Source organism: Drosophila ficusphila, unplaced genomic scaffold (assembly GCF_018152265.1).
Source record: "Drosophila ficusphila isolate 14025-0441.05 unplaced genomic scaffold, ASM1815226v1 contig_414, whole genome shotgun sequence".
NCBI lineage: Eukaryota > Metazoa > Arthropoda > Insecta > Diptera > Drosophilidae > Drosophila > Drosophila ficusphila.
In genome coordinates, this window is record NW_025064328.1 from 9,920,660 (window position 1) to 9,943,608 (window position 22,949).

Sequence of the window (22,949 nt, forward strand, 5' to 3'; positions counted from 1 at the left end):
AATCACTTAAGTAAGTCAAGTGGGGATGCATTTGAGATCTCTTTGTGAATCAGGAAGTTCATTGGTGACTAACACACTGACCTTACTTTCTCCATTAACAAAAACAACTGAATAAACAAAGGGGTTCTTTTATTGTTCTCCTGAAGTTGTGGATTTGAGAACCCCGAAAATGCATTATGTAACTTTGAGGGAAATTGAAGTTGAGGAAAACACTTTCCATCTTGGCTGCAATGTCAGCAAATGAACTTGCACCAAGGGTAATAACTTTTTAACGAGCGCCGCGCCGAGTTATTAAATATTTTCCCCTCTAGTGCCACATCACAAATTTCAGTTTGGAATTTGAAAAATGTTTGGCAATGGACAAAAAGCATAAAACTGCCAGCTTGGCAGCTAACTTTCGCAACAGGTTAAGGCCATAAGCGAAGTCAAAGCAAAACCAAAAGCTGCAAATTGCCACTTGCGTCAATGTTAAGCGAACAAAATGTTTGGAAAATTGGGGGAAAGCCGAAGGCGATTTTCAATGCAGTTCAATAAACTAGAAATTGTAGCTAGATGTTTACACTTTTTAACCTTAAGAAACTGATTAAGGATGAAGGACTTACCATGTTGTTTCTCTTAATTCACTTTTTCAATGTTATAAAAACTTAATTATGTTGGCTTAATTTTGAAATTCACTTTTTAAAAAACTTTTTATTTCAGGACTTGGACTTGCACTTTTTTGAGATTTCACTGGGTAGTTGCCACTCGGATGCGCGCCGCCGTGTTTGTGTGCCTGATTTGGGTATCTTTCACCAATTTATGGAGATCTTGGCCGCAAATCGCCAGTTTCCACTCAAAACGCAATTTGAGTGACAAAAAACGACGCTGGCAGCGGCACCGCAGCTCGTTTGGCATTTTGAGCGCTTTCCGAGACCGCGAGCCAAACTCAAAGCGGTTTCACTCGTCTCAACTTGGCTTGTTGTTGTTTGCTCAGTTGGCCCGGCCCGAAATTTATGCTACCATGTCGATCCGAGGTTGAGCGGCCAGATATTTCAATACATTTCTCCCCCGGCCCAACTATTAATTATGGAGTCGTGCCGTTTTTTTTTCCTCGGCTGATCTTCTTTGTTGTTTGCGTTTTTGGCCAAGAGAAATGGCCGCCAGCCTTTTGGCCAAAGTCACTCGACGGAATTCTCTAGCCAATTTCTTGCCTGGGGTCAGATGATGAAAGGTGTTTTGAAATTAATTAAGGCCCCATACGAAATTGTATGTCAAGTACTGCCAATATTTGTTTAGTTCGAAACACTTGGACCCACATTATTTGGAGCATTTTGAGTGAAAAAAACATTCGCTCGTTTTGTTAAAAAACAAAATACAAAACTGCATTGTTTTATTTCCTACTTTTCTAACCATTTTTTTCCCAATTCCAAGATTAAAATACTTTTCAGTTTAAAAATGCTAGTTTTTTATTTTTAAATGTTAAGCGAATTCCATATTTAGCGTATCTTAAAGATGTCAGCTATTTTACCCCTTAACCACCGCCTAATTAGCATATGCGATCAGTTCGTGGCTTTCTAACCAAGTTTATTCAACTTTGAACTGTTCTTTTCGCATACCTGGCCCACTATGTAAAGCATTTGCATATTCCCAAAACAATTTAAAACGCATATTCATCTTTATTTTTTATATTTTCGTCTTTAATAATGCAGCTAATAACAATATCAATGACCGGCTGGGCATTGAAAACAATATTTTCGTATTTGTCAACCTTTAAAATGGGAATTTTCAGATCAGAACAATATTTGCGCTTTTGAATGAGTTTCTTATCAGCTTCATGCTGATATTATGTGAACAAACATGTAAAAATGCGCATGATTCATTATCAATTAGTGTTTGTGCTAATATTCTGATTCTCTGATAACTGATTTTCAATTTTCAAATTTATTTAAATATTCAAAAGTAAATACATATATTAATATAATTTCAATGGATTGATTCACAATTTCCTTAATGACTAGACAATATAGAAAAACATCAATACACACATTTTTGGTTTTGACATTGGACTTTAAATGCTTGCTGAGCTGAAATAATTAATTCTGCAAAAAATCCAAGCTGGTAAATAAAAGCCTCTATAAGTTGGACCATTCTTTTATACGTTGAAAGAGGCAGAAGAACAGAATGTTAAGTAAGTGCAGGCTAATCTTCCTCGCTCGACATTTCAAATTCTTCATCATCAAAATCAATTATCTGTACAAAATAAATAAACAATTTAAATATATATTTGATCACATAAAGTTGTAATTTTACAAACCTCACTGTTCAACCGCTTAAACTCTGAGATTCCTGTTAAGTCCTCAAGATATTTGGCTGTTTCGAAAGTTTTAAAGAGGAAGGCATGACCGTCATTTTTATATGCATCCAAAACAGCCTGTACGTACATTAAATTATTAGTGTTAAATTAATTGAATAAGTTCAACTAAAAATGTATTGATTTTCTTACCGCTGAGCAAGCGATGCACTGAGCAAACTTTTGGGTCGCGGGTAGAATGTTTTCATAGTTGCACAGCAATCCGCGGATGGAGTGGGGGAGAATTCCCAGTAGACCCTCCGGCACCTTGCCATCAGCCTCCTCCGACTTGCCACGCCCACTCTGGGCGTAGTAGGCGGGCGCTTGTTCCCGTTGAGGATGCTGGAGCAAGGCCACCAGTAATTCCACTGCATAGCTAGCAGCAATGTTGGATACTCCAGGTCGGGTCACAGTGCACTGCTGGTCCAAAGTACGATCCTTAAGCGACTGGACAATTAGAAAAGAAGATCAGAAGAATCTAAGCAAGTAATAATATTATGCTAAAACATCTTTAGTAAACCAAAAATTATTTCTTGATGCAGGTAAAATGCAGTAAATGAACTTTCAAAGAAAGTTTTGTGTTCATTCCAAGTTTAGGTATATATATGTATTTACACTGGTTTAATGTGTTCCCCAACAGCTTTAACGTTGATGCAGTAGAAGATCGTAAGCTTTCGAAAGCTTTCCAGTGTCAACAAACACATGCTCCGAGCAAACAGAGATGACGCCTCCAGGCGAGAACAAAACAATCAGTTAGACTTAAACACCGAAAGCAAAGTATAGAAACTTTAGTGGTTCTATCGGTTACTTGAGTAACCCGCCGCTCCGCCCATCACTGATTAGATAAGACTCCGGCAAACGGGAGAGCCGGGGAACTCCGGACTCTCCCACGGCCCCAAAATAAATTCGTTTTGCGTTCGTTCAGTGCAAAGGCAACAGCTAGTTCGATTGGTAATTGCTGGCTAAAACAAACTGGGACCATGTTGACCGAATTCGCTGGCAATCTTTCGCATCCGCTGGAGTTTGGTCATGTTTTGGAGGTCGTGGCCAAGACGATTGATGGAGCAGCTAGGTAAGTGGTGTCCTGGACTCGAATTCTGACTCTACAGACTGTCCGGAACCGCGTCGTGACAAATCGGTTTGCAAACTGGGCTTCTTATCAGTTCGTGACTAATGTCTTGATTATGATCGCTTGTTTTTGTTAGGTTCCACATCAACCTCTGCACGGCCAAGAGCACGGTGGATCCAAACGCGGACATTGGGCTGCGCTTCTCGTGCTATTTCCGCAATGATGTGATCGTAAGGAATTCCCGGGTGAACGGTGCCTGGGGAGAAGAGGAGACCCACGTACTGGACCCCAACACGCTGCCCAATCCCATCGTCAGTGGCGAGTTCTTTTTGGTTTATATCCTGTGCCTCGAGGACAGCTTTGCAATTTCGATAAACAGTCGGGAATTCTGCCGATTCCGTTATCGCATGCCATTGGGAGCTCTCCGTGCGCTGGAGATCCGGGACCAGATCCAGGTGATCAAGCAGGTTGATCACCGTACCGTGTTTCCCAATCCGTGGCCCGCCATCCACGCATCGGATTACTTCAAGGCGTTTAGCAATGACCAGCCCATTTTATTTAGCGCTGGCCATGTGATCGTCCTAACGGCTCGCTGCTTCGAAAACAAGAAGGGCCAGTTCATCATCAAGTTTATGGACTCGGACACCAAACGCGAGGAGCTCCACTTTAGCGTACGCTTCGATGACAAGGCGGTGGTGCGCAACTCAATGAACAAAAGCTTTGAGTAAGCTGGCTTAACGATGTGTCAATCCCAAAATATTAATTGATTTCTTTTGCAGATTCGGAAACGAGGAGCGTCATGGCGGTTTTCCGTTTGTCTTCAACCAGCAGTTCAAACTGGCGATAGCTTTTACGGAGCGGGAGGTCCTTACCGCCGTGGATGGTTACAACTTCTTCAGCTACGCATGGCGCACACCAAATGCCATGATGAATCTAGTGGGCTTCAAGATAACCAGCATAAATGGATTGGTAGTGCAGATAACCGGTGTGGATCACCTTCAGACCGGGGATCCCACCTGCGCTGGCTTCGAAAAGTATTCCCGCCATGACTACGAATGTGTCTAGTATTCATAAAACCAAACTAACCAAGTCTGAAAATACAAGTGCTATCATATTAAACAATTTAACTCACATTTCCTGGGGCCGTGACATCGTTGCAGAAGTAGCAACCCAATTGGTTGCCATTGATGCACTTGAGTGCAGCGATCTCCTGAGCAACGTCCCCTGCTTCCTCGCGAGTACTACCATGTCGCATCACCAAATAGCTATCAAAGCCCAGAGCTGCATTGATTACAATCTGGAAATACCCAATATTAGATGCATTTATTGTGGGAGATATTTTATTATACCCACCTTTTGGTTGGCTGCTCCCAACAACGTGGGAAGCCAACGACTTTCACGCGAATCCGTGAGCAGGAAGATGACATCGTGGTTGCGCACTTGCTGCTCTATGACCTGTAAGTGCTCCTCAGTCTGGGCAACCAGTGATTCCCCAATGGTGTGTCCCGGCATTGGAATTTCCAGCACATGACCTGCTGTTTCTGCAGAGGGATTAATCTCTCGCAACCTCTCTGCAGCTGTGGTGGCCTTCATCCGATTTCCCGCCACGGCATCCGCATGAGTGTAGAGATTCTGGCGCACTGGATTCGAGAACCCTACTTTGCCGTTGTCCAGCAGTGTGATGTGCTTGAAGCCCCAGGACTTGAAATTTGCAAATAAAGGATTTTCGGTTGTGTATAATAAAGTTGCCTGAACTTACTAAAAGATTCCTTGCCACAGCACACCCCAAAGTACCAGCTCCGAATAGCAGACACTTGGTTTGAGAGATAATCTCCAGATTAAGATCGGGAACTAGGCGCCACTTCATTAGCTTTAGGTTCAGGTTTACAGAGTTTTCAGCCAACCTATGTACAAAAATTAATTAATTGGTGTATAATAATCAGTAATGAACAAGGTCATGATTGGGGGTCTTAGGTTTTAAAATAAAATATTTCAGGTAGTTACAATTATCTACAAATAATCATACAGTTTCCATTACTGATAGTTCTTATCAAATTTGTTTTTAAATACTATCTTACTTGGCTGGATCCATGCTGTCCCTCATGCACACCATTCTTGGCCCCATTTTGGCATTTTTATTAAGCTCCCATCCTACAAATTGTACCGCCGGGGTTTGTTCTAGATTACAAGCTTCGGTTTGAATCACCTGCCAAATACGGCTGTCACCCAACTGCATTTGTTGGTTGTATCGCAGGCCAAGAAACTTGAGTGTTTTGCCAACAAAAGATGGGCTGCAATGGAATGCAGTTTGTTGTTTCAAGAGGTAAATGTACTTAAATTGAATACTCACAACTGATGGATTAGAAAAGCTGCATAGTTTCTCATCAACCAAGCTGGGTGCTCGTACTCGCTGGGATCGGCGAAACCAAAATAGTATTGTTCTACTTCTTTTTCGTCCAGGGAACTTAGTTCTCGAGCTTCGAAAACCTTCTGCTCCTTATCGGCATACATAATAAAAAAGTTCTGTGACTCAGCGGGCAGGGCTTTTAAGGCATCAGTGAAGTTTGTACTATTGGGTATGTCTTGCAATTTTTGGACGGCACCCTGGAGCTTTAGGGTAGGCGTCAGAGGGCAGGGAAAGGCAAACCAGTAGTAATAGCTGTGGCACTTTAAATCGGCAAAGGAGAGAACAAAGAACCGGGTCAACAAGCTGGGATCCCTGAAGACCCCACCATTGCTCATATCAGCTACGAGTTCCTTGCCCTCATCGGCCAGCAGTTGCAGTTTGTCCAGGGCCTTGAACTCTTCGATTGTGTTCTTGTTGTAGATGGTGCCGATGGCGGAATGGCTGAATTTCGGTGGCTGTGGATTCCTAAAAATGCGGATATATGAGCGAGTATAACACAATTCAGTACACTTGATCCAACTTACTTGTTGTAGGCTGTGTAATCGACTTCCAGGAGACATCCCTTGGCATTTCGGTTGGTATAGTGTCCAGAGATGGAGCGTTTGGAATCGGATAGGCGATCGTGGTCCAGTTTAATCTCTGCCAGCTTATGCCAAAACGTAGGCGACACAAAAGATTCAAATGGTGCAAATTGCAAAATCATTTCCTTATCCCCACTCATGTTTCCGAGGGGCGTTGTTTACGTTCAGTTTTTTGCCTGCAAATTATAAACAAAGCTCTCGATTGCGATTGGCCCAAACAGAGAATATTTATCGATTCCAACAGTGGCACGACGTTGATTTGCAAAAAATTGTTATAGAACAGAAAACCTTATGTGATGTGTGGTCTAATGCTATAATATAGCAAAAACTGTATGTTTATTTATAAAAATTTGTATAGCCCATACAAAAAACTTTAAGCTTAGGTTTACAAGACAATATCATAGTTCTTCTATCTTTAAGATTATAACGTTTTTTTTTGTAGAGGTCCTACTGTAGAGTTTTCGCTTTCTCGAATCAGGGGATTTGGCTTAAGTCGACAGCGGTCACACTAGCACACCTACTTCTGACGAAGACTATCCAAACCAAAACAGAAAAGGATATCTCCAACCGCAACCATTAAATATGGATCTGCAGCAGCTGGAGGAGCAGGCGCGCCAGGCGGCCCTGAAAGACATACAAAACATGCTGCAGCGACCTGGTCAGCTGGAGAAGGTGGAACAGTACCGCCACCGCATAGCCCGCAAGAAGGCTTCCGTGGAGGCGCTTCTCAAGACCGGAATGCAAGGCCAACTAGACGGAGTAAGAGTGGGCCTCAAGCAGCTGGAGACCTGCATGCAGGACGTGCGCGAGGTGAGACGCCGGATGGTCGAGGTGGAACGCCTGTTGAGGGGCGTCCCCGAAATCTACGATGCATTGGAAGTCGTTCGGGAAGAGAATACTAAGCACTCGCAGTATGCTACTGCCATGGAGAACTTGAAGCACATCTTCAACGTGGACGCCAGCGTCCAAAAGACAATGGCACTTATCGAGGACGATAAGCTGCTCAATGCCCATCAGTGTCTGGCGGATCTGGAGAACTCCCGGGACGATCTACTCTACGAGTTACACAAACAGCCTAAGCAGCACGCCTCCGACAAAATCACATTGAAGCGCCACTTCGAGAAGGTGGACACCGTGTCACAAGAACTCGAGAAGAAGCTGCGTCTGATCCTCAGCCGCACGCTGAACACTTTACGCAAAAAACCTACTATCATTGTGACTGCCCTTCGCATCATTGAGCGCGAAGAGAAGAACGACCAGTTCGCCCTGCAGCAGCAAAAGGTTACCGGATTTCTTCCGCCTGGCAGGCCTAAGGCCTGGCGGCGCATGATCATGAACGTGCTTCAGCAGTCGGTGGTCACGCGCATTGAGGGCTCCAAACTAGAAGAGCGGGCGGACAACAAAATGTGGCTGGTTCGAGATTTAGAGATTCTTCGCCAAATCATCCTTGAGGACCTTCGTGTGGTTAAATCGCTATGCGTGCCCTGCTTCCCACCGCACTACGACATATTTGGGGAGTACGTCAAGTTCTACCACGAAGGATTGTCCAGCTATGTGAGCAGGCACAACATTTTCTTTAGGATCATTACTTGACGAATATTTTTCTTTTTAGCTGGACACCATTGTACGGTCTGGTCTGGAGGGTAATGAATATGTATCAATGATGGCCTGGGTTACTCACACGTATCCCGGCGTTGAGCTAATGTCCCACCCTGATCTTAACGTGGATGTGCATCGACAAATCGGACCATTGCTGCGACCGGAACATCTAAAGGCGCTTGAGGATGAGTATCTGCAGAACATGCAGCGCAACTTCCAGGAATGGATGACCAAGGCCGCAGAGACGGAGAAGCAGGAGTGGTTTACCGAGACGGTGCCCGATCAGGACGAACCGTTCTATCAAACATCGGCACCATTTATCATATTCGATATGATCAATCAGCATCTGCAGGTTACCAACACAATTCATCAGGAGCTTACGTTCAAGGCTCTGGTTATGAGCATACAGCAGGTGGAAATCTTCGGACAAACTTATTTGAAGAACGTGATTGAACTGAAGGAGCACCATTTCCGCAATCGGGACCAGATTAAGTACTTCACTCATTACATTATCACCATTGTAAACAACAGTCAGCAGATGGTGGAGCTGGCACAACAAATGAAGCAGCTGTACTGGCCCAAGTCGCGTACGGAGCACTATGAAGACTTTGAGCGTCTGCTGGCTACATTCCAGCGCATCCGTGCTCACGCCGCCAGCTACTTATTGGAGGAGGCCTTCTTGGACATGGAGTGTCACTTCAACGATCTCTTCACCGCCAAGTGGCTGGCCAGCAACATTGCCGTGGACACAATCTGCGTGACGCTAGACGATTACTTTCAGGACTACAACCACCTACGACCGAATAACTTTGAAATGGTCATTAACGAGGCCCAGAAGCTGCTGGCCAAGCGCTATATACGCGCCCTGCTCTCTAAGCGGCTGTCGAAGACTCGCGTCGAGTGCGATGCCATCACCAGGAAAATAAAAACGGAAGCCAAGCGGTTTAAACTGTTTTTCGAAAAGATCGCCCCAAAGATTTCCCTTAGTGATTCTCCACTAGACCTCATATCCACGCTGTCGGCGCTGCTCAGCTCGGACATCGAGCTCTTGGCCCTAGATCTGCATACTTTGCTGGGCAGCTATCCGTCGCTCAACGAGGACCATCTGGTTCGGCTCTTCTACATCCGGAACGATGTGAAGGCGGCCGAGGTCCGCGAGAAGGTGCAGGATGCCATGAAGTCGAAGAAAGCCATGGTTAGCATTGCGAAACAGGACTGTATCTTCAAAGAGATTGTGTTTAGCGACAAACTATGGTAGTCTTAGGAGTCCACTTTCTGACCCATTCCGCATAACACTTACTCAGTATATACTCGTCTATTCTTATAAGCTTGAATTGTAATATATACAAATAATGTGCTTTATCAACAATAAATTATTAGATATTTACCCACAGAAAAGGTAATACGAATGAAGTTGTTTTGATGTCATTAGACCTTAAAATGATTTCCATAAAATTTCAATATATTCAGTAAATGCTAGAGGTAAGATATATTAAAGATGTATATTTAAAAAGATTCCGTTCAATAGCTAGAACGCCAACACTTCCGGCGAAAGTAGTGTTGTAATGGTCGAAATAGTGATCTTTTAGGCACTGGCTGAGCGATAACATATGGCAGGAGCATATATATTTGCGACGGATTCTCTCCACGTGTCAGTTGCCCACTATCTGCGTCCCCAGACAAGATGAGCTACAGAGTCCAGCCAAGCGGCTTCGCCACCAAGTCCATCCACTCAGGCCAGAGTGCCGAGCAGTGGAAGAGTGCATCTGTAATCCCGCAGATCTCGCTGAGTACTACCTTCAAGCAGGATGCTCCGGGTGAGCACCGTGGCTACGAGTACTCCCGGAGTGGAAATCCCACCAGGACCGTTCTGGAAACCTGCTTTGCTGCTCTTGACAACGCGAAATACGGTTTGACTTTCTCGTCGGGATTGGGAGCCACCACCGCTGTGCTGACCATGTTGAGCAGCGGCGATCACATCATCATGGGTGACGATGTATACGGCGGAACTAACCGCCTGATCCGTCAGGTGGCCACCCGCCTGGGAATCTCCGCCTCTTTTGTGGATCCCACAAACTTGGATGTCATTAAGGCTTCCATCAAGCCGGAAACTAAGCTGGTGTGGATTGAGTCGCCGACAAACCCGCTGTTGAAGGTGGCCGACATTGAGGCAATTGCCAAGCTCGTTCATGGCGTGCGGGAGGATTTGATTTTAGCCGTGGACAATACCTTCCTCACCTCATACTTCCAGCGACCCCTTGAACTGGGCGCCGACTTGGTTTGCTACTCCTTGACCAAGTACATGAACGGACACACGGATGTGGTCATGGGCGGCATCACCATGAACTCCGAGAAGCTTTACAACAGCTTGAAGTTCCTGCAGAACGCCGTCGGCATTGTGCCCTCGCCATTCGATTGCTACCAGGTGAACAGGAGTCTGAAAACCTTGTCGCTGCGCATGGAACAGCACCAGAAGAATGGTCTAAAGGTCGCCAAGTTCTTGGAGACCCACCCGTTCGTGGAAAAGGTCCTGCACCCCTCGTTGCCCTCCCATCCGCAGCACGCGATTGCTTTAAAGCAGACCTACGGATATAGCGGCGTATTTTCCTTCTACATCAAGGGTGATCTAAAGCACTCTACGGCGTTTCTGAAGGCCCTCAAGGTGTTCACCCTGGCGGAGAGTCTGGGCGGATACGAGAGTCTGGCGGAGCTGCCATCCGTGATGACCCACGCCTCGGTTCCGGCGGAGGATAGAAAGACCCTAGGTATCACCGATGGTCTCATCCGCCTGTCTGTTGGACTGGAAGATGCTGAGGATCTGATTAAGGATTTAGAGCAGGCCCTTGCCATTTCCTCGAAGGCCTAAGTCACTCACATCACATTATTTTCTCAGGATTTTTGTAAATCTGCAGTTATTTGTAAATTAACCCACCCAATAAAAATGTTTTGTCGCTTATCATATGATTGTTAAGAATACTCTATATACTTTCCGGGGTGGAAGGAGGCAATTTATACTCGTTAATAAAGCGGACATAGAGCAAACTGATTTTTGTTATCTTACATATATTTAACTGCTGTTCCTTTGTGTACCAGCTGCAAATTCTACTTTATTGGTAATATCTGGATAAAACAAACCATATTCGTTGCTTTTATATGTCAGCGGCAAGTTCAAATTTCTTTAAAAAGATTATTTAAAGGAATACTCTTCTTTCTAAAGCTTTATCTCCAATGACCCCCCATAGCTACAGCCTTGAATAGACCGAAAAAGTCCATTGTCATTTGATTACTATATACAAACAATGAATCAGCAAATTTAATATAGCTTTGACACTACTAATCTTTCCAAGTCGCGATCAAATAAAATCATATCACGAAAACGTATGTTCCGATTGCCATTTTTTTTATTTAGATGTCGAATTACACCTTAAAGAACAAACTTTCGTCATGAAAAAAAGACCAAAATAAATCCAATCGAACCCGTTTTATTTAACATTTACAAAATGGGATTTCTAATCAGTGTTGCTTATCAAAATCATTGCATCCATATGGTTTCTCGTAGGCTAAACGACTTTTTGGCTAGATCATAAATATGGTGCGATTGGGGTTAAATTGTGTTCCAAGCATGTCTTATTAAATAATATTTCAGGAATCTGATTTGAATTGAACAGAAACATGTATATTGAAATAAGGTAATCTATTCCTATGATGAGAAAATTGTGTTTATTTTAACAATTTTCAGTACACGTCTGAAAGAATGTAATTGATTAAACTTAGGCTTTAACATTATATGTACGATGTCCAAAACCATTCCATTTGAAAGATACATACTATTGTGAAGTGTGCATAGTATTAAATGTATAACAAGGGCCATATCGATATAATAAGCAACTGCGGCTTTCCAACATTCATAATTTTGCCTTTTATATATATCCTTAAAAAATGCATTTCAATTGCTTAAAGTAACCAGTAGTTCATGTGCAATTCTTGTCCTTAGTACTTGTAACGATAAATAGCGACGCCAGCCACTCCAATTAAGATAGAACCCATCAGATAGCCCAGCAACTTCAACTGGAAATGAAAATTAGTGGAGATTAGACAGCTCTTTAATTATGTATGTTTTGATTTTACCTTCGAGTTGTCGACAAGGGGCTGTTTTTGCCTGGTGGCAGTCTTCTGTTCCATTTTCTTAGCCTGCCCCAGCATCTTCTGGTACATCTCCTTTTCGTTGTGTTCCTCGCGGCGAGCCTTGATGAAGAGTCTCGCCAAGTCCGATTGAACGGCTCGATTGTCGGGTTCGAGAGTGGCCACCTTTTGCAACAACTTAATGGCGCCCTGGGTATCAGCCTTGCCCTCCAGTATCTATGGGATTATGCAGTGAGTTAATGAATGAAATCTTAGTGTTTTGGGCAGCCAACATACCCTGCCTTTGCGATACAAGGCCTTGGAGTTGTTTGGTTGGCAGCGCAGGACGTGCTCCACAGACTGAAGCGCTGCATCGAAGGCAGCGATCTTGATTTGAGTCATGGCCAGGTTATTGTAGACTATCAACCGATCCTCCAGCAGGGCCTGCGTATCACTGTTCGAAAGATCCAGATCTTCCTTGTCGAACTCGGATTCCGGATCCCCATCTCGATTGTCCAGAAAGTCAAGAGCACGTCTGTACAGGTGAATGGCGGTTGTGAACTCCGAACGCTTATAAAAGAAGTTGGCGCGTTCTTTCTTGCGAGTACTGAAAATTTGTTTTATTTATGAGGTAACCCAAAACAGATGGCAACTAATCAGCATACCCATATTTACGCAGTATTTCGAACGTCTTGAGGTCCGCGAAGTCTTCGTATTTGATATCCAAAAGCTCAATTTCGTAGGTTAGCTAAAAAAAATTAAAATATTGTAACTCCCTCTTTAGAGTTTTTGAAGCTTAAACTTACGTGCGAATCGGGTGGAACCAGGTACTCGGATTCCCCCTCCTTTTTCAGGCCAAGTGAGCCATACCCAAAGCGGGGATCCACGCTGACCTGGGCCACTTCACCGACCTGCAGCATGGGCACCACCATGTCCAATCCCTGCACGACTTCGTAGTCCCCCACGTGGCACTGGAAGTTTTTCTCGTCGTCGACCACCTTGCCGTTGTCCAGCTTGCCGGTGAAGTTCAGAGTGACCAGCTCGCCGCGCAGCGGTCGCCTACCTCCATCCACCGGCGGCTTCTTAATGGTGCGCTTTATAAGTTGCTTGTTACCCAGTATATCACATTCGTCCTCGGGGTCTTCAGCATCCTGCGGCGCCGCCTTCTTATCTTCTTCCGGAGGCGACGGTAGTGCTGCTCCATCTCCAGAGGCAGCTTCTTCCGCGGCCACCTTGCGGATGTCTTTGGTGTCCTCGGCGTTGGTCAGGTCTTCGAAGGAGCTGCTGCTAGACTTCTCCGTATCCATATTTACCTAGGGTTGATGAGGTGAACGTGTTTAAATTATTGGAACTCGGAACAAAGGGCAAGGGCAAAGTCGTCTTAGTGGACTTTTTTGCGGATAATTCTGACACCCGGAAGCCCAACTTACGGTAGTATCTGATCGCGGATTTTATAACAAAAAAGGTTCGATTCGATTTCGAAAGCAACATACGACAAGAAAGTTACAGGGAAACGAAAAAAAATTTTACGGCCTTTGGCATTTCACTGCCAGCTAGAGGTGGACAAAATGGTTAGATCGCTGGCGGTGTGTCACGGTGACTGGAAAATATCGGTGGGAACATATCAAATATAGGGTAAAACGTAGGCAATAAATTGCTGTGCACACCTTGAAATCTAGTTTTGATTTGGACTTCAATTTTTTAAAAGTGTTTATAATATTTTAAAAAATTTACCGAAATATTTAACAATTATCAAGCAAAGAATAGCCGTGGTCCATATTTTATCTTAGAAATAAAATTAGAAAGCCATTTTAACACAAATTATAAGCAAAATTTTTTATTTTTTCTTCTACCGATATCAGAGTATCGATATGTGGAGTAGCCAACTAGTAGTGTGACCATGTATGTGGCCAGAACTGAAATTCAATTCAATTCAAATTCATTTCAACGTTCAGTTTCATTTCAACGGTTACCGCGAGCAGACGATCAATGTAACGATCCGCGTTTGAAACGCTATTCGTGATTCGGGTTGGCGAGATAAAAACCGCGAAGGCAAAGAACACCGCAAAAACGATGTAAACACAGAGATTGCAGTTTATGTGTTACACAGTCAGTGCATTTTGCACAGCTCGCATAAATGCAAAACGAAACGGACACTTGTTTGTTTGTGCACAAAGTGAAATCAACAAGAGTGTTTAGCAATTGCCTTGGCTTATTTTGTGCCACTTTTTTGTTGTTGTCGTTTTCTGTGAAATTAACACTCTTTCTATTGGCTATGATGGGAAGTGTCTATTTGGTTGTGCCGGGGGTTTAAATCCAGGTACTGGTTTTTCATATCATATATGTACCCTATCGAAAATTTGCAAACTTTATGCCACACCTTACCTTTCTTTCGTTTTCTATGAAAAAGTAAAATTGAGACGACAAACATAAAATTTGTTTGTATTTGTTCAAAAAGTCTTTATTTAATAAATTCCACGAAATTTAATTAAAACCTTTTTAATCTTATAAAAATGAGTCTAAAAAGTAAAAAATTGTTTAAATAATTCGACACTCAAATTAAAATCAGCGCACCTTTTCATACCTTTCTATTGGACCAAATACGTATGGTTTATTTTCACTATGCGGTAACGTTAAAGTCGTGAAAAGAAACCCGACTTCCTTCCTCTCTTGAACTTGATGCGGTTGATTGAAAGTATATATATATTTACCATAAATCGGGCAATGCACCTGACTAACTCCATGACACAATTGATGCATTCCCGCATTTCCTCGATTAGGTATTTTCGCTTTTACCCGCTTTTTGCAATGCGCAATATGTTTTTGTGTGTGCGAAAATCGGTGGGGCAACCAGTTTCAAGCTGCACATATTGACGTTGGCTTTTCTTTTACGTAACTCGCTGCGGGCACGAGCCAAAAAAAAGTAAATATCAAAAATAAATAAACAGCGCCGCCAACCCAGTTAGTGGTTTTCACTTCTTCTTGGACGGTCGTCCAGGTTCACTCCACAAAGCCGGTAGACGGCACGTTTTCATTATCGCACACTTCCCATCCGGAATACTAATGGCGGGTTACTTTGAGGAAATGTAAATGCTAATGTTGATCCCCAGTTCGTTGGCCAAGTGAACCCTTCGAATCGGAAATAACTTTGTGCACAGCCAAGTAAATTCTGTGTTCAATGAAAATTACCTGATTTCGAATTCTAAACAGTGTATTTAAGTGCTATTGTGCCAATTCTGCCGCCTGAAGTGTCAAACATTTAAAGTGAACTAAAAAACAAACAAAGAATTATGGCTGGACAGTCACTTGTCTCCAGTGTTTGGCTTTTATCCGGAGTTTTATTACTCACATTCGCCGGAACAAATGCCTACGGATTTGGACGTTGCCCGAATTACCCATCGATGCCAAAGTTCAATATGAGTCGGGTAAGTTAGTTCCTGACCCCTTGAACCGGAAGTTAATTAATAGCTAGTTCGGCTAAGCTTTTAATTTATTCATATGAACTTGAGGTCTGCAAAATGCACTACTTTAAAAGTTTAACGTTAATATGTGAATCATATATGCGAGATGGTTTTATCTTTAGTGAATAGTCGCTAAAATTAATAACCACAAAACTTATTTTGAGCAATTAATACACAATCATATTTATTTAATAGAACTCAACAAATCAAAGGATTTTAGATAACAACTTTGGAATGTAGACTTATTTACGGAATTCCGCTTAAATTTTCCTAATTTTTAAACTTGTTGTCATTGGTAAATTTGTTATGGGTTCGTTTCTTATTAATTATGAATTACAGAAAAAATATCTGTCAATCTTTTTCGAATGCACCTGTCCTTACAACTATGCGATGTACTGTAAAATCAGCAAAGTATCTTTTTTGCCATCATCTTTAACGTGTCACATCTTCGATTAATTAGCACAAGGCGGCGGACGAAGACGAAGACCTTTCCTCATTTCGTGGATTGTGCATAAGATGAACTTGAACCAATTTAAGGCCACCAAATCCGATCCGCCGTGTAAAGTGCAAACCAGTTTTACAGAAGGAGACGAGAGGCACAAAAGCTTTATGGCCTGTCCGATGGTAAACAAGCCACTTAGTTTATAAAGAAGTAAATCAACCAGTACCAATGCTCAGACATGGGTATGCCAAGGACAACAAAGTGAACTACAGTCAAGCATCCCTGGCACGTACATTGAATAGATAACTCCAATTAAATCGAGAATTTCGGAGATTTTTCAATCTTTACAAAACACAAAAGAAACTTTAAAACGTCGCTTAAATTTCTATTGAAATTTCTAGGGAATTCGTTTTATTCAATGCACTCTTAATCAAAACTGCGTATGTAGTTATTTAGTTATAAAAACTTTACTGTAGTTTTAGGGGCACAGCTGAGATCATGGACTAGAAAATTGGCTCAATCACTTTAGCCGCTGAAATTAAATTGATTGAGCCTTGATTTGCATAAATGATAATGTAGCATAATTGGCCGAATGAGAGAGGTATCTGTGATTCACATTATGCGGCTCCGCCGACCTGCTCCTCATTTCCCCATGTGGCACATCATCCAATTGAGTTGTTGACAGGCGTGAATTAAACCATTCGACATCGTCCCCGCCCCAAACGCCCACTTTTGACCCGGGGCAAAGACCTCGGATCGCCGTCGGATGTAATTAAACCCGATGCGGCGCCCTCCGCCGACTTTGAACTGCAGATGAGCTGTGGCCAAAAGTGAGACTCTTCTCAATGGCCAGCAGTCAAAGCCAGAAACCAGTTCCCAAAATGTTTATGTTTTACGCATTGTTTGGGTTAAGTGGTGGATGGATGGTCGGATGGCAGGGGGCTTAATTAGTAACCCAGTTAAGTGTTTTTTTGGCCAAGAGAAACGCTGGGTGACAAAGCGTGCCAAGTGCAAGAAAGGTTTTGTGTTTCAGGCAAATGGATACCAGATGATTCTAGCTGCACTTAATGTGCTGGATGCATGATATCATTTCAGATAGGGCAGTTGGAGAACAAAGAGACAATACACATTTCGAGAATAAAAGTAGTAAACATGTGAGACATATGGTTTAAAAATATTTATAAGGCATTGCAATACTGCGTTCACAAAGTAGTCACACAAAGCTATATAAAAATATTTATTGGCGAGCTTAAGGTTACCGACTTAAATTAGAAAGGAACTCTTAAGTGTATTTACAATTAAAATATAAACTTACATTTCGTTTAACATGTTTAGACAACTAAAAGGTGTATTACATTACAAAGATGGTGTATTATATTATATATTCACATTATTATTATTACAAATTGTTCTTCTTAAATAATAAAAACATATTACTAAAAACATATTACTAATGAGATTAAATAATCTGCTTTTTTAGGTCCTTGGCCACTGGTACGAGGTGGAGCGATCGTTTTACCTTCCAGAGATCGCTTCTGGATGCACAACTTTTCAATTTGAGCCATACAACAAGGCGGAACAATCAAAGTTTGCCAATTTCAAGCTGGCTGTAGCCATCAAAAACATCAATCGCATGTAGGTTACTAAAATCTGTTAAAGATTTTAATATGTACCTATATATATTATCGTTTTCTTTTAGAACTGGTAATCCAAATGTTAACATAGGCTATGCCACGCCGGAAAATAGTCGATCTTCTATTATGGATTTTAAGGTACTTACTTTATGAACTTTATCTCCATCATGTGATATTTAAATATTACCATTGGTTGGATAAGAATTTTGGGACATCCCGCATAGTTTCACTATAGAACTCTCATAAATCTTTTTTTTTTTTTTTTTTCGTTTATTTATTATTATTATTATTAGTTTACCACGCGTTTTCCGGACGTGATAGCTCGACTGCTGCCCGGATCCGGGAAGTACCAGGTGCTCTACACGGACTACGAGAACTTTGCCATCCTTTGGTCCTGCGGCAGCATTGGATCCCTGGGCCACTCCGACCAGATCTGGATTCTTGGACGTGATCGGGACTTCGAGGTGGACATCCGTTCCAAGGTGTACGACGTGCTGAAGCGACTCTCCTTGGATCCGGAGAGGCTGGTCATTAGCAAAAACAAAAACTGCCCAGAGGCGTTGTGAAAGGCATCGAACTCGACCCATCACCCATCTATATATTTAAGTTCATTCGGTTAAGGAACAAATTCCAATTGATGCCTGATCATTTAGGCTGCTGTGATATTGAGGAGTGTGAATCGGCGAAGTAATGAGAAAATAACAAATACAGAAACAAATAATAGCAACTTGATCGGGGATTTTTAATACGTGCATATAGATCGTTGCCAATTAACGTGGGTGTCCTAATTAGCTTGCGATAAATAGAATTTCCCAGTCTTCTGAACTTAGTCGTGATTTACTTACGAATCGGAAAGGTTTCGGCTGGAGAAGATGTCGCAATTGTGGATCTGGTTGTTCGTAGTTCTCCTGTTCACCCAATGGAATTTCTCTGAGGCCAGAGGAGGTGGAGGAGGAGGCGGACACGGTGGAGGAGGTCACGCTGGAGGATTCGGAGGAGGACGAGGCGGTGGCTTTGGAGGAGGACGTGGAGGTGGATTCGGCAGAGGTGGCTTCGGTGGAGGATTCGGAGGAAGAGGCCCAGGATTTGGTGGACCAGGACGAGGAGGCTTTAGAGGAGGACCTCCAGGCGGTTACAGAGGTGGTCGGCCATACTATGGATATCGAGGCTATGGAGGATTCGGAGGATTTGGATATGCTGGATATGCAGGAGTGGTTCCCGTGCCGGTTCCTTATGCCTATAACCGTTGCTACTACGGCGATTACTACTATAATTACTACTACTGCTGATTTAATTCGATTATGGATGGTTTATTTATACAAATTACAATCAACACGTTGTTTCAGTTACAAAGATTATGTAAAGTTACCCAGAAATACGGGCTGTAGACAGTTCTCTAAATATTCCATATCTCATATAACTTATTGTTTTGATGGTCTCCGGTGTCTGGTTCCTGTTTGTCCACCCAGCGATCAGTGATCAGTGATCAGTGATCTGTTTGTGGAGTGCTGGAGATGGCAGTGCTTAGGGCTAATCGAAAATGAATCCCTTTAAAATGCAATCTACATATGCGCATATAGATAAACTTAAACTACGGACTAGATATGAGTACGAGACATTGATGATGCGTTCGTTGTGGCAGACTATTCGATTGGTGACCGCGAGATCAGAGGGTGCTAAAGTCCATCAAAATAATGTCTGGATCAAGAAGAGTACTTGGTGTGGAAGCATCAAGTGTGAGACTTAGTTCTGGAGCAATTACTTAAAGATAAGGAGTGGGTTGTTAACTAACTTAATCACAATCCTGTTTGCCCCTCCGATCTCGTCTAGTGCGATGTTTCAAATCAATATGCATTGGTTAGTATAAAAGAGTGTGTAATAAGGTGGGTGGAATTAAGAAATAGATATTTCGGAATGTCATTTGTAAAGAATACTAAGAAATATTTGCATATCAAAACAGTTAATTATTACTATTACATGCTCCAAAAGGAAGATATCTCTTAAACAAAATATGCAATGGCATTCCTTTCTAAGACCTTTCCACCCACCCAGCTAATTGGTTCTATTGGATGCCCCGGAAGACGGCGGACGATCGTTCAGTGGTACACGGATTGTTTTCATTGTTGTCTCCTCTGGCGATCCTCTAGAGCATCGCCTTGCACTCGCTCTCGGCGATGCTGTGCTGGATGCAGTGGTTGATCTCGGCGAAGCCCGGCCGCTCGCTCGGCTTGCGGTTCCAGCAGCGACGCATCAGCGCGTAAACGGAGAGCGGCGTGTTGTCCGGACAGCCGAGCACGTTGCCCTCCTTGATGTACTTGATCACCTCCTCGTGGGTCAGCCCGAAGTACGGCTGCAGGGCGAAGGAGAAGACCTCCCACAGGCAGATGCCGTAGGCCCACACATCCGACTCCAGCGAGAACTTGTTGTACAGGATGCTCTCCAGTGGCATCCAGCGGATCGGGATGAAGTCGTTCTCGTCGCCCTTGTAGTAGTCCTGCAGATAGATCTTGTGCGAGAGCCCGAAGTCCGCGATCTTCACGGCCATGTGCTCGTTGATCAGGCAATTCCTTGTGGCCAAGTCCCTGTGGACGAACTTGCGCTCCGAGAGATACAACATGCCCGCCGCAATATTGGCCGCCATCTGCAGCAGGTGCAGCTCGTTCAGCTGCAGGCGGTCCCGCGTCGGCGCCTGGTGGGTGGCATACGGGGAGCAGGCGCGCAGGAACTCGCTGAGATCCCCGGGCGCCATGTACTCGAACAGCAGGCACATGGGACGACCCAAGGCGCACACGCCCAGCAGCCTCACGATGTTCGGGTGATCGAACTCGGCCAGCAGACAGGCCTCCCGCTCGAAGTCCATTTGCATCTGGTCGCTGGCATCGTCCTTGAGCATCTTCACGGCCACCAGAAGGTCCTCCTGGTCGGGCACAAGTCCGGGAGCTCTGGCCTGGAAGACCCGACCGAAGGCTCCTTGCCCCAAAGATCTCACGTAGACGATATCCCCGCGTGGGTACTCCAGCTTCTCCAGGCGAGCATTCGGCTTGGAGGCCTTCCCGTCCGGCACAATGGCCACCGTGGTGAGGGCCACACAGTTGCTGTGAACCGTGGCCGTGCTCCGAATCGTGCCCCACTTGGCCAGCGTATTGGTGTTCCCATTGCCTCCGAGCGTTTCTCGACTGGTGTTCAAATTCCCGCCACACTCGCCGCCGCCTCGCATGGATACGCTGCAGTCGGCAGTGGCTGCTCCTGGGGGCTGCGAGTAGTCCTTGTGCTTGGACAGCTTGTAGACGAGCAGGATGATGAGGTGCAGGGCCACAATGGCCACGAAACCAATCCCTGCCAGCAGGAAAATCATCGAGGGCGTGAAGAACTTCTCCATCTTGATGGGAGTGTTCAAATCCCCAGCATTTGGGTCAACATAGTCCGCTAAAACAAATACATAAATAGGTAAGGTGGAGTTGGAACAGCAAGGAGTTATCTGAACTTACGGCACATGGGGATATCGCAGTGCTGCCAGCGCACGGATTCATCCACGGTGTAGCACCAGGGATGCGGCTCCTCACCTCCGGCATTCCGGCAATAGTTTTCGCCCTCCAGGAGCTGATGGAAGACCAGAGGTGGCTGGAAGTGCTTGTGGGGGAACTGCGTGTCCCAGCGCTGGCAAGGAATACCGGACTTGGACACATTTACGGTGCCCATGTAGAAGCGCCCATTCCCATTGCGGCAGTCGTCTGAAAAAAGAGAAGCAATGTATTAAAATCTGTTGGTTTCTTTCGGGAAATGGGAACTCACAGCTAACTTCCGACTCCTTCAGTTCGGTGAGGCCGATGTAGGAGCAGTTGGGTCGCCGCATGGAGGCGTTGTAGTGCGGCAAGGAGGAGCAGTTGGGCAGCCGGAAGTGGCCGCGGCTCTTGATGAACATGTTGCGCTCCTTCTTCTCCTCGATGAGCACCCAGTCGTTGTAGCAGAACTGCAGGTGCGTCGCCTGGCAGTCCTCGAAGCAGAGCGGAGCTTTCACAGCTCGATCGTTCTCCATGTGACAGTTGGGAAAGGCGTAGGCGCAGAGCATTTTCTGTAGGGAATAAAGGTGGGTAATGTTAGTCCACTAAAAGATTTAACTAATGGATTTTTCGGGGAAACCTAGGAATCCATCTTTTAATATGCAATCAAATAATTAATCTGCTTTAAACGGTGTGTTAGTTTCGATAAATCCTTGAACAAAAAATCTATAATCGTATTTAAAAGTGTATTTAATTTGTTTTTGTTTAATTTGTAGTTTAAAAACCTTTAGAAAAAACTTTAAAATGGATTAAACCCAAATTTTCAGAGCTTGAATTAAATAATTTCTTTACACGTCCATCTATCCAGTTATTTTTGTCCTTACCTCGGCAGCTTCACGGCACAGACCCGTGAGATCTGAGATGAGTTCGTCCCAGAGCGCCGTGGTAACCTGCTCGTTCTTCCATCCGCCGGTGGGGTCCTCCAGACTGTACCACACCTGACCGGAGAGGTACTCCTTGCAGACCTTGCCGCTGTACGGAGCACAGTAGCCGTTCTCCTCCCGCTCCCGTTCCCGCTCGTGATGCCGCTGGTGGTGGCGCCGGGTGACGGGCTCCTCGATGGCGTTCAGGGAGTTCGCGTGCGTGGCGCTGGCGAAGAGGAGCACGCACACTCCCAGGACAGCCAGGTTGGTTACCCTTCTGACCCCCCATTTCCGGAGCACCCGCTCCGCAGCCACCCCCGTCCATTTCCCGGCAGCCATGGCTGTGTTTTGTGTATATGCCTTGTTTTTCACTCCGATTCTAAGCGAATTCCCCACAGGCACCCATAAAATCAGGCATTTTATAGTATTTCACTATGTTATACACTAGTCAATACCGAAATGAACAGTTAAAATATAGTGGAAATCGAAAGCAATTCGCTAAAATATTTGTTTATTTGCGCGCTCACTTCTCGACGACGCCTTTTCACCGAATACCACACAAAGTTAACGACGGGATGTTTCGCCACCCGGACTTCTCCCTTAGGGGTGGTTTCCTGTCACGAGAATGTTTTGTTCGCAGCCAAGTCTGTGCAGTTGGATACTTTTTCGCAGACAAGTCTGGGCAGTTGGATTTTTTTGAAAAAAGCCCTACCAAGAGCTCTTTATTTACTCAAAAAAAGTTCCAGAAAAGTTTTCCCGCTATTTGGAAAAATTTGAATTTGTGCAGCAGTAAAAACCTTTTGTGTTGTTATTGACGAAAAGAATTTACCATTGTAGTTTTAATATTATAGATTTGGAAATGAATTTAGTTTTAGCAAATCC

At 44.1% G+C, this 22,949-nt stretch overlaps 7 protein-coding genes across 8 annotated transcripts; 4 read left to right on the forward strand and 3 right to left on the reverse strand.

Moving 5' to 3' along the window:
* Positions 1-1,901: 1,901 nt before the first annotated feature.
* Positions 1,902-6,593, reverse strand: LOC108096882 (ubiquitin-like modifier-activating enzyme ATG7). The gene is made up of 9 exons (XM_017198823.2): positions 6,330-6,593; positions 5,749-6,270; positions 5,477-5,689; positions 5,158-5,302; positions 4,752-5,099; positions 4,531-4,695; positions 2,483-2,776; positions 2,294-2,410; positions 1,902-2,229 (listed from the first exon to the last, which is right to left on the reverse strand). The coding sequence occupies exons 1-9, from the start codon at positions 6,524-6,526 to the stop codon at positions 2,179-2,181; spliced, it is 2,052 nt and encodes a 683-aa protein (XP_017054312.1). The 5' UTR covers positions 6,527-6,593; the 3' UTR covers positions 1,902-2,178.
* LOC108096883 (32 kDa beta-galactoside-binding lectin) lies at positions 2,825-4,520 on the forward strand. The gene is made up of 3 exons (XM_017198824.2): positions 2,825-3,401; positions 3,535-4,122; positions 4,178-4,520. Exons 1-3 carry the CDS (start codon positions 3,310-3,312, stop codon positions 4,461-4,463), a joined length of 966 nt encoding a protein of 321 aa, XP_017054313.1. The 5' UTR covers positions 2,825-3,309; the 3' UTR covers positions 4,464-4,520.
* A 285-nt stretch (positions 6,594-6,878) lies between the features above and the next one.
* Positions 6,879-9,388, forward strand: LOC108096905 (exocyst complex component 3). The gene is made up of 2 exons (XM_017198853.2): positions 6,879-7,940; positions 7,999-9,388. The coding sequence occupies exons 1-2, from the start codon at positions 6,969-6,971 to the stop codon at positions 9,241-9,243; spliced, it is 2,217 nt and encodes a 738-aa protein (XP_017054342.1). The 5' UTR covers positions 6,879-6,968; the 3' UTR covers positions 9,244-9,388.
* Positions 9,389-9,593: 205 nt separating this feature from the next.
* Positions 9,594-10,946, forward strand: LOC108096949 (cystathionine gamma-lyase). Its single transcript, XM_017198917.2, has one exon. It carries the CDS (start codon positions 9,670-9,672, stop codon positions 10,849-10,851), a length of 1,182 nt encoding a protein of 393 aa, XP_017054406.1. The 5' UTR covers positions 9,594-9,669; the 3' UTR covers positions 10,852-10,946.
* A 505-nt stretch (positions 10,947-11,451) lies between these two features.
* On the reverse strand, positions 11,452-13,689 carry LOC108096936 (peptidyl-prolyl cis-trans isomerase FKBP8). The gene is made up of 6 exons (XM_017198889.2): positions 13,538-13,689; positions 12,914-13,420; positions 12,773-12,855; positions 12,405-12,714; positions 12,114-12,344; positions 11,452-12,053 (listed from the first exon to the last, which is right to left on the reverse strand). The coding sequence occupies exons 2-6, from the start codon at positions 13,412-13,414 to the stop codon at positions 11,976-11,978; spliced, it is 1,203 nt and encodes a 400-aa protein (XP_017054378.1). The 5' UTR covers positions 13,415-13,420; positions 13,538-13,689; the 3' UTR covers positions 11,452-11,975.
* A 387-nt stretch (positions 13,690-14,076) lies between these two features.
* LOC108096526 (apolipoprotein D) lies at positions 14,077-18,376 on the forward strand. 2 transcript variants are annotated; one of them, XM_017198209.1, is made up of 5 exons: positions 14,077-14,182; positions 15,318-15,532; positions 17,491-17,645; positions 17,710-17,782; positions 17,938-18,376. In XM_017198209.1, the coding sequence occupies exons 2-5, from the start codon at positions 15,398-15,400 to the stop codon at positions 18,208-18,210; spliced, it is 636 nt and encodes a 211-aa protein (XP_017053698.1). In that variant the 5' UTR covers positions 14,077-14,182; positions 15,318-15,397; the 3' UTR covers positions 18,211-18,376. The 2 variants fall into 2 exon arrangements, with proteins under 2 accessions (XP_017053698.1, XP_017053697.1); XM_017198208.2 differs by lacking the exon at positions 14,077-14,182 and adding an exon at positions 14,246-14,427.
* Positions 18,377-19,682: 1,306 nt separating this feature from the next.
* On the reverse strand, positions 19,683-22,926 carry LOC108096623 (tyrosine-protein kinase transmembrane receptor Ror2). Its single transcript, XM_017198369.2, has 4 exons — positions 22,029-22,926; positions 21,437-21,716; positions 21,133-21,375; positions 19,683-21,070 (listed from the first exon to the last, which is right to left on the reverse strand). The coding sequence occupies exons 1-4, from the start codon at positions 22,404-22,406 to the stop codon at positions 19,788-19,790; spliced, it is 2,184 nt and encodes a 727-aa protein (XP_017053858.1). The 5' UTR covers positions 22,407-22,926; the 3' UTR covers positions 19,683-19,787.
* Positions 22,927-22,949: the final 23 nt, after the last annotated feature.

Coding starts and splice junctions, on each gene's coding strand:
- LOC108096883 (XM_017198824.2), top strand. CDS start 3,310: ATGTTGACCGAATTCGCTGGCAATCTTTCGCATCCGCTGGAGTTTGGT. Junction 3,402..3,534: donor ACGATTGATGGAGCAGCTAG/GTAAGTGGTGTC, acceptor TGTTTTTGTTAG/GTTCCACATCAACCTCTGCA. Junction 4,123..4,177: donor TCAATGAACAAAAGCTTTGA/GTAAGCTGGCTT, acceptor TTTCTTTTGCAG/ATTCGGAAACGAGGAGCGTC.
- LOC108096882 (XM_017198823.2), bottom strand. CDS start 6,526: ATGAGTGGGGATAAGGAAATGATTTTGCAATTTGCACCATTTGAATCT. Junction 5,690..5,748: donor GCTTTTCTAATCCATCAGTT/GTGAGTATTCAA, acceptor ATTCCATTGCAG/CCCATCTTTTGTTGGCAAAA. Junction 2,230..2,293: donor TTAAGCGGTTGAACAGTGAG/GTTTGTAAAATT, acceptor TATTTTGTACAG/ATAATTGATTTTGATGATGA.
- LOC108096905 (XM_017198853.2), top strand. CDS start 6,969: ATGGATCTGCAGCAGCTGGAGGAGCAGGCGCGCCAGGCGGCCCTGAAA. Junction 7,941..7,998: donor ACGAAGGATTGTCCAGCTAT/GTGAGCAGGCAC, acceptor TTTTCTTTTTAG/CTGGACACCATTGTACGGTC.
- LOC108096949 (XM_017198917.2), top strand. CDS start 9,670: ATGAGCTACAGAGTCCAGCCAAGCGGCTTCGCCACCAAGTCCATCCAC.
- LOC108096936 (XM_017198889.2), bottom strand. CDS start 13,414: ATGGATACGGAGAAGTCTAGCAGCAGCTCCTTCGAAGACCTGACCAAC. Junction 12,856..12,913: donor TGGTTCCACCCGATTCGCAC/GTAAGTTTAAGC, acceptor AATTTTTTTTAG/CTAACCTACGAAATTGAGCT. Junction 12,345..12,404: donor CCTTGTATCGCAAAGGCAGG/GTATGTTGGCTG, acceptor ATAATCCCATAG/ATACTGGAGGGCAAGGCTGA.
- LOC108096526 (XM_017198209.1), top strand. CDS start 15,398: ATGGCTGGACAGTCACTTGTCTCCAGTGTTTGGCTTTTATCCGGAGTT. Junction 17,646..17,709: donor ATCAAAAACATCAATCGCAT/GTAGGTTACTAA, acceptor GTTTTCTTTTAG/AACTGGTAATCCAAATGTTA. Junction 17,783..17,937: donor CTTCTATTATGGATTTTAAG/GTACTTACTTTA, acceptor TATTATTATTAG/TTTACCACGCGTTTTCCGGA.
- LOC108096623 (XM_017198369.2), bottom strand. CDS start 22,406: ATGGCTGCCGGGAAATGGACGGGGGTGGCTGCGGAGCGGGTGCTCCGG. Junction 21,376..21,436: donor GAAGGAGTCGGAAGTTAGCT/GTGAGTTCCCAT, acceptor CTCTTTTTTCAG/ACGACTGCCGCAATGGGAAT. Junction 21,071..21,132: donor CTGCGATATCCCCATGTGCC/GTAAGTTCAGAT, acceptor TATTTGTTTTAG/CGGACTATGTTGACCCAAAT.